At 38.9% G+C, this 16,881-nt stretch overlaps 1 protein-coding gene across 5 annotated transcripts in view; it reads left to right on the forward strand.

The window, feature by feature from the left end:
- The window catches only part of cpne5b (copine Vb), a 106,855-nt gene that overhangs the window by 65,979 nt on the left and 23,995 nt on the right, over window positions 1-16,881 (forward strand). For all 5 annotated transcript variants that reach the window (XM_041033751.1, XM_041033749.1, XM_041033748.1 and 2 more), the window contains 2 exons: window positions 4,182-4,245; window positions 16,676-16,779. In XM_041033751.1, coding sequence (XP_040889685.1) covers window positions 4,182-4,245; window positions 16,676-16,779 — 168 coding nt within the window. The remainder of the gene's footprint in view (window positions 1-4,181; window positions 4,246-16,675; window positions 16,780-16,881) is intronic.

Consider the following 16,881-nt stretch of genomic DNA (forward strand, 5'->3'; position numbering starts at 1 on the left):
CATTTGTCTTTTGAAAGCTGTATTTTTGAGCCAGTGGCTGATAGGGTGCCAAGTGTCTCTGAGTATGCGTGTGCGTGTATGTGTGTGTGTGTGTGTGTGTGTGTGATCTTAGGTGATAAAAAAACACTCTCACAACTCGCCACTCACTCGCCCATGCGACCAGGATGGTTTCCGCACCTGATGATCGATGTGAGTCTTTCACTGTGTAGATCAAAGGTTTCCATCTACTTCTTAAAAGACACACACCCACTGCACAAAGAGCAGAAAGCACTTCCACACACAGCTGGAGAGCACTTTATCCAGCCTTTTGACCTTAGCATGTTGTGTGCAAAACCTGAGTCCATCAAGTCAAATCCATCAATCTTTTGTGGAAATTGTTGTAAAATTGCACCATTGCTATAAGTGTAATGTGAATTTTAACTGAAGTTAGTTATGTGCAACTGACCTGTCACTGGCATCTAACTCTTGGACACAACAAGTACCTAGCACCTTTATATTGGGCTTTGTCTTAAATCTTTTGAGTCTCCTTCACAAACAGTGTCTCCTATGCTTTTGTACTGCTACTTTGCTTTGTTAAACAGGTTTAGATTACATTCACCAGGAAAATTTATACAATCCAAGAATGAAGACACTAACTGCAAAGGCACTGAGGAGAAATTGTTGGGGCGAGTGACTGTGTTTTACAAATGCTTTTTAGGAGACAGGGCAGCTTTCACTACAGAAGTTAATGAGGTGTATCCCATTTTGATGCTGTTGAAGAAATGTGTTAAGAGGCACCTCAATAAAACCAGCCAGAGTGGATGAACTGCACTGGACAGCTGCATACACTATACAGACTTGTGCTATGCTGATTTCCCCCTGGATCTGCAATACACTAACCTGCACATCCAAATGCACTCTGGCTTTTGGCAGAAGATGGATGTTATATGGTGACTATATTTCTGTTGAAAAGCAAGTCCTAAAAAAATTAATTTTGTGTGTCTCTGAATTCCCAGTTATGTAACTCTACTCTTGGACTTCAGTAAAACATTTCAAGAATAGCAGAAATTATCAGGGAGCACAGGAATACCAGGTTTGAAAAATAATATTACAAGTAGATAAATGGACAGTGATACATTTATTATTTAATGAGAGAAATAGGTCTTAAGTGGTTAAGGGATTTTCTTTGGATACAATTTGTGACTCAACAAAAGCAATTCAAACAACACAACTAATATGAAATTATTTCCAGTACTGAGAAAAAGAAGAATAGACAAAACAGTGACAACAGAATAAAATAAAAGGCAACCAAGAGACACAGCCTCAGACAAACACAAGAATAAACTACAATATCTGGCACAACTGAATTAAACTGGACCTACTTTAAGAACAGAGAGGTCTTGTGTCAGAGGATCTGGGGTCTATGACAGTGTGGAATGAGGACAGAAGTTTACTAATGTATAAGCAAGGGCAAGAGAATTTAGTGATCTGTGGACAGTTTTTCAACTGAATTTTAAGCTAAGCCTGGAGCTAGTGGAGGGAGGAGAGTTGGAATCATGCGATTCATGATAATGCTAAAAGCCTTGGTGCGTCATTCTGAACACCTGAAGACAGAATTAAAAGGTCTGAGTGATACTAAAATATGAAGAGTTGCAGTAATGATGGTGCATGGATATGAAGGTGTTGATGACTTGATTCCCCAAGTCAGACACACATCAATGATCCTGAATTTGGAAAACAGTAAACAGCTGACTGAAGATATATTTAACTACTTGGTTTATTTTTCATTATCCAACTTCAATGACAAATCTAATACCACATTTTTGCTTATGACTTCAATGAACTTTTGTGGCAAATCTATCCAAAATGGAGTCTGTCTTTTTTTTTTTTTTTAATTTAGCTGGGTTGGACCCTTCACTTCAATTAAACCTCATCTGTCGAAGTATAAACTGTTGCAGAAAAAAAGCCATGATTAGCGGACAATTTTGAGACAGGAGACTATGGTACTGACACGTCTTTTGTGAAATTACTGTCCCATTGGTGACAGAGATTACTACCTTTCTGGCTTGACATTTAGCTGTTGACAGTTTGAGAGCTTGAGTTGGACCGCTTTTTCCCCCTCAGTAACTCTTTACTGACTGAAATCTATCCTAAGAATAAAAAGGAAATGACACCACCTCAGAGAAAAAATAGAAAGTAGCTAGAGGAGCAATTTTGACAGACTAATGCAGTTCACTAGTGGTTAGCTCACCAGCTACAGCTTTCTGGTGTGACTGGGCCTTGAGAGTTGTGGACTGATTTTCTTTCATTCATAAGTAGACACTATATCCTAGAGGCAGTTATTGTGGCCTGTTAGTTTAAAATAGTAAATGGACTGCATTTATATAGCACTTTTCTAGTCTCAGTTTATTATAGTTATTTGACTTTAAATCAAGGTAAACTAGGATGTCATCGGCAAAACAGTGAAAGGAAATATAGTATTTCTGGACCATGCACAGGAAGCTGCCACTGAAATAAAGATTTTTTTTTTACAGCTTTTTCTTGGTTTTATATCTTTTCCACTTACAACTTCTCATGTCCTCACATATGAATTCCATTTCCTGGGCATTACAGTTCAATTCCATCTATCACCTTGAGCAGACTAAAGGACTGAAGAGATTTAGTCTTATTTGAAAGGATGCCAGCGCTTCAAATATCTGAACACAGGCACATTCACACCATACACTGATACATTACCAAGACATAAAAAACAAATATAGTATATTTCCTGTTGCACTACAAACAATAGGACAGTGTTAATGGCCTTTTATTGCCACCTCTTCTTTTTTTGAGATTTGATCAAAATGGATTAAAAACTGAATGAATGAATGAATCATCTTATTTTCATGTCTGGCCGTTTGCATGATCCATCCCACATAAAATTATTTACTTGAATTGACACATTAGTCAGTAGTAACCAACCATTCCAACATGTAAAACCACCCGCATTGAACTAGTATGTTTTAACAGAGCTGATCTTTTTTTAGTCTGTTTAATTGTACCAGATACATGAGTGGATAGTCACTAAAAACAGATGTGGACAAGCACATCACCTCAATCTGCATTCAGTGATAATACTACAAGTAAATAATGTCAAGATTGATGGTCACGGTTATTTTGCCCTTGACCAAGGAATTTAAGTCCTCACCTTCCCAAATGGAAAACAAGTAACACACAATATAACAAAAATATCATTAAAAAAGAAGAAAGAAGAAATATATGACAGTATATTATAAATATATGACATTATTGGATCTTGCAGGAAAAAGCATGATCACCAAAAATGAGGAGTCAGTTAATAATTTAGTTCAGTTCCTTCTTAAAATCATAAAAGAAGTAAAACATTTTAAAACAGTCCATCTGCTGCTGTAACGCACTCATAAACTGAGGCTATGAGGTTGGATCATCTTTCTCATCTGTACTTAAAAGCTTTCTCTCCTGTGTTCTGAACAGGTTAAAGAGGTGATGGAAGAATTGCCACTGCTATTTAGTGTAAAAGTTCTCATAATAAAGATAAGAGGAGAGATAATTACACCATCAATGGCTTTCTCCACACAAGAGACAGTAATATGAGAAGAGATATTGTAAGAAATGCTGAAATCCATTCAGCTATCATGAGCCACCAGCACAACTGAAACTCATCACCACTCCTATCCACACGTGAATTTGAATATAAATCAACAATATAAAAGATTTCTCAGCCTAAAGGTTGAGCAAACATTAGTGGGTTTATCTCTCCTCTAAAGACTTAGATGCATTCATCATAAGGAAAACGGTGGTCAGCAATATATTACATAACACATTACACTGAGGTACTTAGCCATAATAGAAAAAAATATTACAGAATATTACAGACAGTTAAACTGCTCTGAGATTGCTCAGTTGAGTACATGGCCTTGTTGTATAATATTAAAAACTTTAATTAATTAAAAAAAAAAACAACTTGCATAAGACTTTCTGTAAATGTCAAGAAATGTCGAGGAGTTATGTTGAAAGGATTTTTTGTTGTTGAGCATAATTAGAGGGACTAATTCACAGTAAGAAAATGAACATGCCTTAATTCTCACTGATTGACTGGTGAGGAGTCAAGAGTGGATAAATAGAAGATGTGTTTTCCTTTCATTTCCGATAAGCTTTTGCTGTCTTCTCTCTTTCCTCCACAGAGGGATCCCAGGGAAGAAATGTGGTACTATCATCCTGTCTGCAGAGGAGCTGAGCAATTGTCGAGTGAGTAAGCCATAATAAACTCCCCCTGCCAAACACATATTAGCAGGCAAACATCTGTCAGCAAAGCCTGGTTAAACAGAATTCGCGCATAACGTGGACTGAGCAGGATGGAAGCTTAAAAAAGGCAAATGAAGAGTAGGCAAGCAGCCACAAACAAAGGAAATTTCCTGTTGATTTTGCTTAGTCCACTTTGAGAAAAGAACCCAAACAAACAAAGAGCTGGAGAAGTCTGAGTTTGTTCCATTGGTACATTTTATGAAACGAACATTTTATTTGTATAATTAATTAATTTGAGTCTAGACAGATGTTGCTTCAATCTATCTACATACCTATCTATCTATCTATCTATCTATCTATCACACTTACACAACCGGACACACATCCCTGTCAGAATATAACAGACAGGGCAGCTGCTCTCCCTCTGCAGAGTGGCCCACAGTCTAATGAAATTGCCCAGGAACATGATGGGGTGAGTGCTGACAGTCCCTCAACCACCACTGTAGTGTAAAGCTTTGGATGCTTCACTGGACTCCCAGCGCACAGATTAGAACAGGATATTGAAAAGTAAGAGAGTGCAAGAGAGAAAATGGCAAAGAGAGAGAGAGAGAGAGAGACAGAGAGAGGAGAAAGAAAAAAATGGCACAATGAAAATGAAAGAGCAAACGAGCAGTGATAAGATGGAGAGAAACAGAGATTTGTGTGTGTGTGTGTGTAGAGGAGAGAGCGAGAACGAGTCAGACAGACAGAAGAAGATACAAAGACAGTGAAGTGAATCAACAGAGGATTATTTCATGCCCGGCGTGTAACAGCTCTTAACTATAAAAACAGCTTGACTAATGACAGTGTGAGACTGAACGTTAGTTAGTTAAAACACAGCCCGTCCTGACCTTGTCCCCTGTAGCCTGTGCGACACACACACATAAACTAGCATACACATTCATACACAATATCGTAATATGCATATAAATATATATATATCTTTCACACACTAGTTCACAGCCTGTCTTTATACTCATTTACATACAAATGCACCCACATTAACATGGGCAGCCAGGGTCACGCTTCAAAGTGCTTTGTTATATTTCATGTCACCAGACACAGACTTGAATTTGAAATAAGTTGGATGGCACGGCAGTAATGGGAACACAGGCTGCTGCTGCTGCTGTTGTGTCAGCTAAAGGGGCTATAATCAATATTTTTATATCAATTATGGATCACATAACTAGTTGTATGTAAAATGAGTTGCTTGTAGTGATGATCCCACAAAGAATTTTCACCTGCTGCTCCTCTCAGCCCCACAGAGCTGTATAACATCTTTCAGCTCCATGTTCTGGTTTTCCAGTCTGTAAGTTTATTGTTTTGGTTCATTCTCTATGAACTACTCTTGTTGCTTTTGGCCGCTTCGGGAAGCTGTTTTCTGCAAAAAGACCTAAGGTATGCCACCTATTTAACTCCAAAGTTTGCAACTAGCAGCTTAAGAACCAGATATTTCTCTCGAGAGTTGGTGGGGACCAAAAACAGAGCCAAAAGCGAATGACTAGTGGACTTACATTCATCCGGTGACCAGAAACACAAACATCCAAATGAATGCTAATGTTGCTCTGTATCTACTCGATGTGTAGATCGGTTAGCGAATAAATTTCAGCCATTTCAGCTTTATAAGGTGATAATGTCCCAATGTTGCATTTACAGCTTGTTTTTGCTGCCCCTGAGTGGCCAAAATATCAATTACTGCAGATTTAAAGACTGGTAAATAGGAGCATTGTGATATTAAATAACCCTCTGGGTTCAGCTAGCACCCAAGCTTAGAGTCCTACCATAACGTAGGCGCACCTTGAAAGTGCCAACCATTTGCCTCTTTACTGTAAAATATACTGACAACTGTATCAGTCTATAAACTATGTTATGTCCTGTCAAAGTCAGGAAACATGGAGTAGTTAAAGCAGACCTAGTCACACTCAATTACCTTCTTCACCATGTCTGAGTTGTGGCTGTTCTTTAAAATTTCATTTCTTGCTAAGACCATCACAGAGACTGATGCACTTGGGGCTCTGCAAATGTTTTTAGTGAAAGTCTACTGCACAATCAAGGGACTTCATAAATATGTAATTCACAGGCTCTTTAAACTCTTAATTTCACCCTGAACTTTAGTAACCTTAAAGTGAGACTAAGCATTTATATCCAGACTTAATGACCAAATCTTATTCTGTTTTCTTTTGTTCAAACACTTTGCTGAAGCTATATGATCCTCGTGCTGAGTAAAATATTGAAATCATAGATTCCTTGTGCATAATTTTACACATTTCGCTGTAATTCAGTCCGACATAGTTGGTATCTTTGGAAACAGTGAGATCTTGGCTAGAGTCTAAAATAAAGTTCTCCAGGTTTTGCAAAATGCTTGTCTGCAAAAACATGAGTTTGTAATGATGCTGGGTCTGACCGGGTAGAAGAGGTTAACACACATTTAGAATTCATGAACTGACATTATTCATCAATTTCCATTCATGGTGTAGTCTCAATAAAAGTGAGTATGTGGTATCAGAGTGTTTTGCTTTGTTTTGCTTACATGCCAGGCAATAAGAAAATATAATACATTTGTCCGCAGTCACGATTAAGCATCATCATTTTTACACATGGTTTTCAGTTAAAGCTACAGTGCAGGACCAGCTAACTCTGGTGTCTGCCTTTGTGTGGAAAATTTGCCTAATTTAAACCCTCTTTATGATGCAGACAGGGAAGAAAATGTGTGGTTTGCAGTTTGTGTTTTGCTATTTTTGTGGAAAGTACTGCAGTGCTCTCCCAGTTTGAAAGGAGACTGCATCAAACAACCCCGGGTTAGTGCTTTTTTAAAATTCTTTCGGGAGGTATTCTAGACTTCTGAATAGCAGTATTTAAAATATTATAAACATAAGGTGTTAAAAGAGGAAAACTCCTAATAATTTATTTCTGAGAGTCTCACCAGAACAAACTCAGGAACTGAGAGATATAACAACAAACAGAGCTATCTGTTAATTTTGACATTTGGGTCTGTATTGACCTGAGTTATTTATTCTTGAAACATTATTATAAAATTACAAAATATAAACAAGTCTTAGGAGAGAGACTTTTACTGCATAGATAACTTTTTTATAGGTCTGACTTCAGAAGTTGAAAATCACTATTATGGTGATCAAAGGAGGAGCAGTTAAAGATCATAAACAGAGTTTATAGAAAAATGTTTGACAGCAGATACCATCAAATAAATAGTTTTGCAAAAGCAGAGCATTATATAAGCCCTTTGTCATCTTGCTTGATGTGGTTTTCATAATTTCCACTGCCACAGGAATTTTAAGCTGACCATACACACTTTTTCAAGAAATGCAAGTTTGCTTTGGTGTAGCTTATGGTGTAGGCCCAAACCCCTTAATGGAACAGTCTGATATTCTGTAAATATATTTATTTGCATTTTTGTCCAGAGTTAGAAAAGAATCTCTGTATCACTCTCACGTCTGTAGATGAATTATGAAACTAGACTCAACAGCTGTTTAGATTACCTTAGCATAAATACTGGAATTTCTTGACCAGGTGCATCTAAGTCTCAGGAGAAAAGTGATCATGGAACATGGAACTATAAATGTGGATATCTATAAAAGACTGAGTTGAGGAAAAAAGGGTAAGGTTAAGGGTCACGTTATGCTGTCCAAAATCAAAAGGGTAGTTGTTACAAATGCCTAAACTGGAGGATGGAGTGAAAAGCCAGCCATCATATGAGAGTAGGGGGAATGGTACAGTTTATGCATGTCGATAACATTTTCCAACAGTCTCTCTTGGACAGGGTTCATGGTGTTGTGCCCGTTTGTTCACATAAAAAGTAAGAGAAATAGAGAGATGGTTCCTTTCTCATCGCAGTCTATTCAAACAGGAAGACACTGATTATAACCACAGAAATAACAGTGTTTCTTTGAATGCAATAATTCTACCAGCTCTCACAAACATTTTCTCTCTACCAGGACATAACATCAGCTGTTCATCCATCTAACTGGGAGTATGAATATTGCAGCAAATGTCCTGCTGTGTATGACCCTGCACTTTCTACCTGACACACTGACTGACTCTATTTTAATTATTTCTGATTTTAATGGCCAAACAGTAAAACAGATTCAACAACCAAATGCAATTCGGGAGAAAAAGATTTCTGGTCATTTTGAATTAGCTGATTCCTAAAACAAATTGACTTGCACAATCTAAACTATATGGACGAAATACCATGAGAGCTGGAGGAACAGAGCTGGCAATTAGGAGAAGATTGTTCTCTTATTTGATCAAGTTTATGAGGCGTGCAGTAAAATAATCAATTTAAGTATACTGAAATATTTCTCCCACTCCATGTGCCGGTTATTAAAAGTTTTTGCAGCTATCTAAAAACTATGACTATCAAAATATTGTGTTTCATAAATTTGATTAAGTCCCACTTTCAAACACTATCGACACACCCGAAGCGACCATTTTGCGTGGGTAGCTACGGCTCCATGCAAATACACACAATTTGGGGGGGGTTGCTTCACTGGGATTTCAAAATAGAGAGTTCCATGGCAGACTGTTTTAAATCCTGATCCTGCATGATCTCTGAACAAATACAGCCCACTCTGTCCCAGTATCACAATAAGAAAATCTGTTTGGCCTACTCACAGAAAAAATAAGACTTATTTACTTTCTATGGATTTCTTTAATTGCTCACATTATTAGGTTGTGTGGTGTAGGTGTTATTAGGCCACTTTTAAAAGAAGTGAACTCAAAGTAAACTTTATTAAATGCATTCTGAATAATTATACATTTAAAAAAAAAAAGCTTCAACTTGTGCATTGGGAACTTTGATTTCCTTCGATAGTTAATGCTGTTTTCCATAGCACAAGATGCAAACTAGATGCTGGATCATCAGGATACATCAAATTAAACCTAATTATAATAGCCTCTCATACTTTCATGTATGAAATTTCATGACAATACTGTCCGCCTGCTCCTGCACTCATTAGAGTAAATTGCTGAATCCTGCAGGACCAGGATCCCAGTCCAGTTGCATCAAAGCAATCTAAGGCTGGTCCATGTATAAATACATTTTTTTCCCTAACATATTTGCAACAGGATATGTGAGCTGTGCAGAGTAGGAGCAGAGCAGGGTGATTTTGCCTGAAGCGTCTCTCTGTGTTCTCTCTCACTTCAAGATAAAGCTCCACCACATGAACAAGCTGATACAAGCCCAAGAGGATTTTCATTTTGCTTTATTTGCTCAAATTTAATCACTGGACTGTTTTGCGGTCTGTGCGTTTGGCCACAAACAGCCAAAGGAGATGTTCCCTGAGTGACAATATACATGTTTGCTGCGACTGTGTGTGTGTGTGTGTGTGTTTGTGACAGCTCATACAGGCTGATTTCAAAACCTACCAGAAACTCCAGCTTACTGCTCTCTATCTTGCAGGCCTTTGCCTTTTTTTCTCCTTTGATTGTGCATTTATGTCATCGGGAAGACCACACATTTTGCTCTAAACGAAACATTTTCATTTTGAGCAGAATTGTTGCCTCATCTCAAACGACAGATCCACATCTGTGGAACATTCATTCGAACGTGGGGAAAAAAAATTCTAAATGTAAAAACCTTGGTGAATTAAAAATGTACTGCCTATGAGTACATCAGCCTGTTTTAAATAATTCGCTTTGTGGTCCAGCAGCAGAGGGCATTCTTAAAACTCACTACCAGCTTGGCATATTTCTGCCCTACTGTTCCTCCAGTAAACTAAGCCAATAAATAAGGGGATATAATAAACAAGGACACTAGTAAGGCCATACTAATAGGGTAATCATGACTCTGAAACCTCTGAGAGGCAGCATGTGTGGGAGTAATCTTGCGGAGTTCTTCTCTGCAGTTATTCAATTATCATTTACCATTTAATATGCTTTATGCAGCGGGGTATAAAGTATATTAAATGTATAGTATATGGAAATCCAAAAGTCTGACATTTGCAACCCACTGTATATGCATTTGAATTTGTTCAAACTTGACTTTTTAAAAAAGTGGCCACTATAGTTTGTTCATCTCACTTCCTGTATTTCCGTTCACTTTGTTGTCTGCTTTCATGCCCCTAAATTTCACTTCACATCATGCAGTAAATGTGAGGAGCGGCATTCACCACATTTGCTACAGCGCAAACAGGAACAGGTTTTCTCTCAGCGTGAACAGAGAACAAGTGGGAAACAGAAAATATCCAATATAGAAAATAAAAAACCTGGAGTGGCTGGGAGTGGAGCGATTAGAAGATGCTTTCAGTGTAGCAGCAGCAATTGCTGCCGCTCCATTCCACTCACGTACACTGTTTGGCAATCCTTATTAAATGCTACAAACCAACAAGACAACATAAATCACAGATTTCAGTTTCCAGTGGCTTTAAATCAGACAAGAAAAGAGGGAAGGAATCCAGGCAAGGAATTAGTCACACAATGTAAAAGAATGCACAGCCCCTGAGGATCATGTATGTTAGCTATCAGAAACTTGACTGTGCACTTGTGTGTGTACACTGAACACATAGAACTACAATACAAAGAGCAGGGAGCCATTTGTCACTGTGTATCATGTTAACTCTTCCTTTCCTATCTCCTTTCCTCCCCTCTTTCTCTGCCCAACCTCATCACCTTTAATTGTGTCGCTGCCTTGTTTTTCCATTTTACTCTCGCCTCTGCTATTGATCTTTTTTCCACATTTAACCCCTAGAGACACAAACACACTGGCTCGCACTAATTCATGCCTATCTAACTCTAATATAAATGCACTGGTTTGGCCTTTATATTATACGTTTACCACCTCTCCTCTTGTCTTTTCCCCATCTTCTCTGTCTCAATTAGTGTAACTGTAACTCTTGCTGCAGTAACACACACACACACACACTCTCCTGTCACAAACACTCCTTCATCACTCCCCCGAGGGTGTGAACATGTCTCTACCTAGCCTGGCCCCCATCTTTAAATATTGATACTCTGATTCTCTCCATATTAGCAAATGGCTGTTGATCACAGACCTTTGCAAGAATGTGTGTTCGTGCCACAGAAGCCTAATGAGGCAGGAGCAGATGCATATTTAATATCCCCAATACATTCCATCACCATAAATGCTTTTATGTGCCTATTAGTTAGCTCCGCAGAGATTTCCTGGTGTGTCCTTCCACTTCCTGACTCAGAGCTGCAATGTTGCCAGATTTTGCCGTTTTGATAGTGTGAACAACTTGATCAGCAAGTCACAGAAGTCAGTTTGTCATTTATTGAGCAGAGGTAAACTAGTGAAACTTGTGGACAAGTAAGAAGCTCTACGTTAAACTGATGATGGTATTAGTGGGTCAGTTTCTTTAATCAATTTTGGTCCAGTTGGGTGTAAGAAGAAGCACTAATGGAGCCTTTAGACTTATCACAATGATATCCTGTTATAAATGTATTTTGTACCTTCACTATTAAATTTATTGGAAATGTGTCATAGGTTTTGTCGATAAATTAGTTTAATTTATGGTCTCAATTTTATCCTCTTGATATAAAACCGTGCAGTTTACTCTGTTATTCTCTTCTTGATAGCTTAACTTATCTACCTTAAACCTTTTTCCCCCCACTAAGAGCAAATGTGATGGTTTTAACATGACATGTTCAATGTGGGTAGTAAAGCAACCTGACAAGTTAATCTCCATTTCTGGCATTTTACTTAATGAAAAACAGAAACTGCCAGGCTGCAGCAGATGAATGTACAGCACTCCTTCAGGGCCAAGTTTACTGTAAATGTCACCAGCGAACTCACATTTTATCTGCTGTATTAGGTGTCAGCTCCATTTACTGTCATTGTTGTGACAGCACTGGCAGACTTGCATACAGTAACTACTAAACTTGCACTGCATGGATTCACTGTCTGTTGCTGGGTCAATGTGTATATTGGTAATCTCAAGTAGTCAGTCTTTATTTTCCTATATATTTAATTTTGCTGAAGAGACCACGCCCAGCAGTAACACACACACACAATATCCCAGAAGAGTACTGGTTATATAGCGCATGTGTCTATGTGTGCACCTAATATGGTAATATGTTGTACATACATAGAGATAGGCACATCCTTCGTGTGCATGCAGGAGGAGGTGGAAGGGTCAGGTGTTTTCATAATGGAAATAAATCAAATTTTGAATGAAAGAAGGTGAATCTCAGCATGTCTTCAAAGTTTAAAAAAATGTATAGGTGCTGCAATCAGGTGCAGTCTAAACTGGAAGAAAGAACGCTGTTTTCATGTACAGGAAGAGTAGGAAGAGTACACTGCCACAGTTAGTACTTGTTGAAATCAGGCACTTGTTGAAACAGAAAACAGACAGAAAGCGACAGGAATTAAATGAAATCTGTTGCCACAGCAAATATTTCTACTTTCGCAGTTCAGATGACATAAGTATTTAGCTGCTTGTGTCAATCAGTACACAGCATGGGAGCCAGCATTCCCCCAGAGGATTAAAAGAGTGTTTTCAAGAGAATGAAAAGACCTGGCCTACATGTGGTGTGTTATGTGGCCTCAGGGTGAGGCCAGGAATACAGATAAAGTTCCTCTCGCAGCTGGAGTGGATGTGTTCATGAGTGTGTCAGGGGGAAGTGTGTGCTGCATACTGCCTGACTGTGTGTGGCAAAGGCACAGAGAGGATAACATGGCAAGAGGCGCAGGAATTAAAATGGGAATCGGCATATGTGCACAGAAACAGTCCTGCTCTCACTCTCACACACAGTCTTTCTCGCTCGCAACTTCACACACATTGTTCTGCTGATTTGCCACTCGGCACACAGCCAGACACGAGGTGCAAGCTGCAACATTAAAAAGCTATTAAGCTATCATTAGTGGCGCCGTGGCTGCCCAGTGTAAGGCCCCAGGCTCTGACAACAACAGCAATCTACTGTTACAGCATCTGAATGCACTGTAATAAACCCACTGTGTTTCAGAGATTAGCTACAGCCCATATGCCAGAGATAAGTCGGGTCCCTTCCCTGTACTGCCACCACACAGAGAGCCAAGAACAGGGAGGGGTGAAAGTAAACAAGTAGCACAAGCCTCGACAGCACACAAGTGATTTATATTTGGGGTTTGGTAAAAGCTCTATGTGTCATGATAAACAACTGGTGGAGAAAATGCACAATCAGGCTTATTTGTTAGAGGGGGGCATACTACAGAGGAAGAATTGGTTTGCAGTGGTAATTAATCTCCCAGAATCTGCTACTGGTTTTTGATTTATTTGAGGTATGTATTATGTTTTTATAATGGTGTTTGTCAGTTTATCCTTTATATCCACAATGGCCTTAGGTCACCTTCACACATACAGTTCTCGTAAAGATAGACGACGGTGCATAAAGATTTTTGTTAACTGATTAATTGCTGCCAAGCTAATGATAATGGCACAATGCAATTCCAGTCATTAAACTGTCCATCACGAGTCTGACAGTGTAATAGCAGTGCTACTAAAGCTACTAAATGGGTGGAATACTCTTTTAGATTCTTTCATTTGCCATTTTGTAGATATGGTCCTAAATTGAGAACAACATTGAGTGCATCATCATGTTACTTGGCTAAATCAAGTGGCAAAAGCAGCCCTCAAAACATATTAGAACACACAAAGCCCAAAGCAGGAAGTGTTCTTTGAGTTTGATGTTTCTCTGGGGCTGAAATACACTCAGAGCATCTGATGCTTCCCAGATGCAGTGACAGGTATCAGAAGAAGTTAGTCTGATGACCATTATTTATGCCAGAATTAGACTTGGTAAGCAGCTGGCACTAATGTTAGCAGGACTGCTGGTGGGTGGATATGGTACTATGGTTTGGGATTACAGTGCCTGCATACTTGAACACACACACACACACACACACACTCACAAACACGCTACTGGTGGAGACCATTAGGTTGTGTTTATAGATAAAGTTAGAGTGTATTGTAGGCCGACTGCCAGTAGTTCACAGAGACCATGTGAGTAGGTCACATTCACACAACACGTCCTCAGACAGATTAGTAAAGAGCATTTTTCCAAACGGTATTGAAATATTTTCTATAAAACAATTCATGAAATAGTCCTCAGAGCTTTCTGTTCCTTTTTACAACAGCACTATTTATTGGGTTTGTGCACAATTGTGTAGCATGTGTGTATGTATACTATCTGCACTTGCATGTGAGGATGTGCAGATGTACTGGACAGAACATTAAGTCTTACTTTTCTTACACTCCTGCTGAAACTAATTGTGCTCATCTCCAGCAGTTAGGTGGTGACTCATGGTGACATGTTGACATAAAATAAATTGAAATAATCCTCCATTGGCCTCTGCTAATTTCAAATTATGTACTTCATCATCAGCTCCTTCACAGTGGTATGAGAGTTCAGTGCTACTTAACCTCAATTTCCATCAACCAATGTTTTAGATATTTACATTGATTCCGATTACTGTGAAGACATGGAGTTAAAGAGTTGCTAGTCCTACCAATCCCACTGTGAACCAACACTTTGCTCTGCAACACTTTTACTTCATCACTTTGGTTTGCATGATAGTTTCATCTTAATAGCACATTAACATGCAAAATGTTACGTTATCATGCTCAAAGTAGAGATGTATATAAAGTTGAGGCTGACAAAGCAAAGTAGAGTAATAAAAGTTGAGAAATGTCCAAAAATGTAGCCAATGAGGCCAGACGAGGTGAGTCTGCCATATATATATTGTGCAAATTATGTACAAGAAATACTCAACCAGTGGTAAAGATTTAAGAAAAAAAAGTTACGATTCTCATCTGTATGATTGGTTTGCTGGTGTGTAACGACCATTACAGCCTCAGAGGTCTGTAAGTGTGGCTATTATTGCAGGAGTTATTGGGAGTTTATCAAAGTGGAAACATGCTTGTCATGGACTGAATGATGTGCTCTAATATACTTGTTGCTCTTATGTAAATATAAGAAAAATACCAAATAAAATATTCACAATATATCCAGAATTATCAAGATCCAAGATTCAGTAATTCATTGCCCTATCAGCCCAAGAGTTGATTGGAATTTGCTTCACAGAACACACAATAAGTGAACAGCCACAAGTACAATACAATAAATAAACACAGTTAGTGCAACCATGTGGCCCATGGCCTCAAAGTCCCAGATTAAAGTACATGGACTTGTTTGTACAACCAGTGAAGGATTTAGGATGTGGATTGCTTCAGGGTAAGAGCTATTTTAAAAGTGAGATGCTCTGGTCTTAATACTGCTTTTACCCGAAGGAAGATGACTGAATAGAGGGTTCGCTGGGTGTGAGAAGTCCTTTAGGATTTTAAAACCTTCGCCGCTGAATGCAGTTGTGGTATAGTTCAGAGAGGGTGGCATAGTTTCCAGCCCATTATTTTTGAAGCCGTGCACACGCCTCTGTCCAGTTGTTTTTTTTTCTAGTAAGCTGTAAAACTGCCTTATCATACAGTTATTGAGAAAGTGAATACACCTGCTTTCATTGCTCTGTAGAAGTGTAACATTGCACCCCTTGACTGTCTTAAAGAATAGTCTTTGGTAGGCTTTCTTCTGGATGCTGGTTATGCTGTCTTCCAATCACAGTGAGGAAGGGATTGTAGTCCCAAGGAATTTGAAATGATCCACTTTCTCTACCACCTGGTTGTTACTGGCCAGCAGTAGTAATTCGCCCTGATTTTTACGGTTCTTTAGTTTTCTTGATGTTTAGTTCAAAATTATTATTGCCACACCAATCGACTACCAGTCCCAATATTGTTGTATCATCTGCAAACCTTTTTCAGTCATTGGTGTACAGTGATTAGAGCAAATGGGAGAGGACACACCCCAAAGGATGCTGATGGTAATGTTCAAAAACATATTGCTCTGTCCAAAGCCAGAGACATACGAGACTGACGTAGACCTAGTTGCAAAAGTTTGTTATATAGCCTTATGGGTATGATTGTATTAAAAGCTGAACTATAGTCTATGAACAGTACCTGAGCGTAGGTGGCAGGTGCCTCTAGATGCTGCAAGACGGAGTGGAGACAGAGATACACAGCATCATCCACTGACCTATTGGCCCTGTACGCAAACTGACTGGTATCTATTGGGATACTTTAGGGTTAAAACACACACACACACACACACACACACACACACACACACACACACACTACAGTATTCCTGTCTTTGAAATGAAAAGAGGCATTTCCAGCAGTATTCATGATCTTATTGTGTGATGCACAGACAGCTGCTTCCATCTGCTGTCCCACTGTGAGGTATGAACATAAAAGAAGTAGTAGGAGAAGAAGAGTGAATTAGGGCACATAAATAATACCATCTATTCTTTAATCATGAAGAAGATATGATACTCTTCCCCCTCATAAACCCATCTCTACTTCCTCTCCCTACATTCCATATATCCCTGCAGGACAGCGCCACTATGCAGTTCTGTGCCAATAAGCTGGACAAGAAGGACTTCTTTGGCAAGTCGGACCCTTTCATGGTCTTCTACAGAAGCAACGAGGATGGAACGTGAGTGCTTGATGTAGTTTTGTTTTCTTATTCCAAGTGTTTTGAATGAGGCAGCAGGTGTGACTGAGGAAGTAGATTATGTGGCACACACATAACTGACAC

This window comes from Toxotes jaculatrix, chromosome 3, assembly GCF_017976425.1.
Source record: "Toxotes jaculatrix isolate fToxJac2 chromosome 3, fToxJac2.pri, whole genome shotgun sequence".
Taxonomy (NCBI): Eukaryota; Metazoa; Chordata; class Actinopteri; family Toxotidae; genus Toxotes; species Toxotes jaculatrix.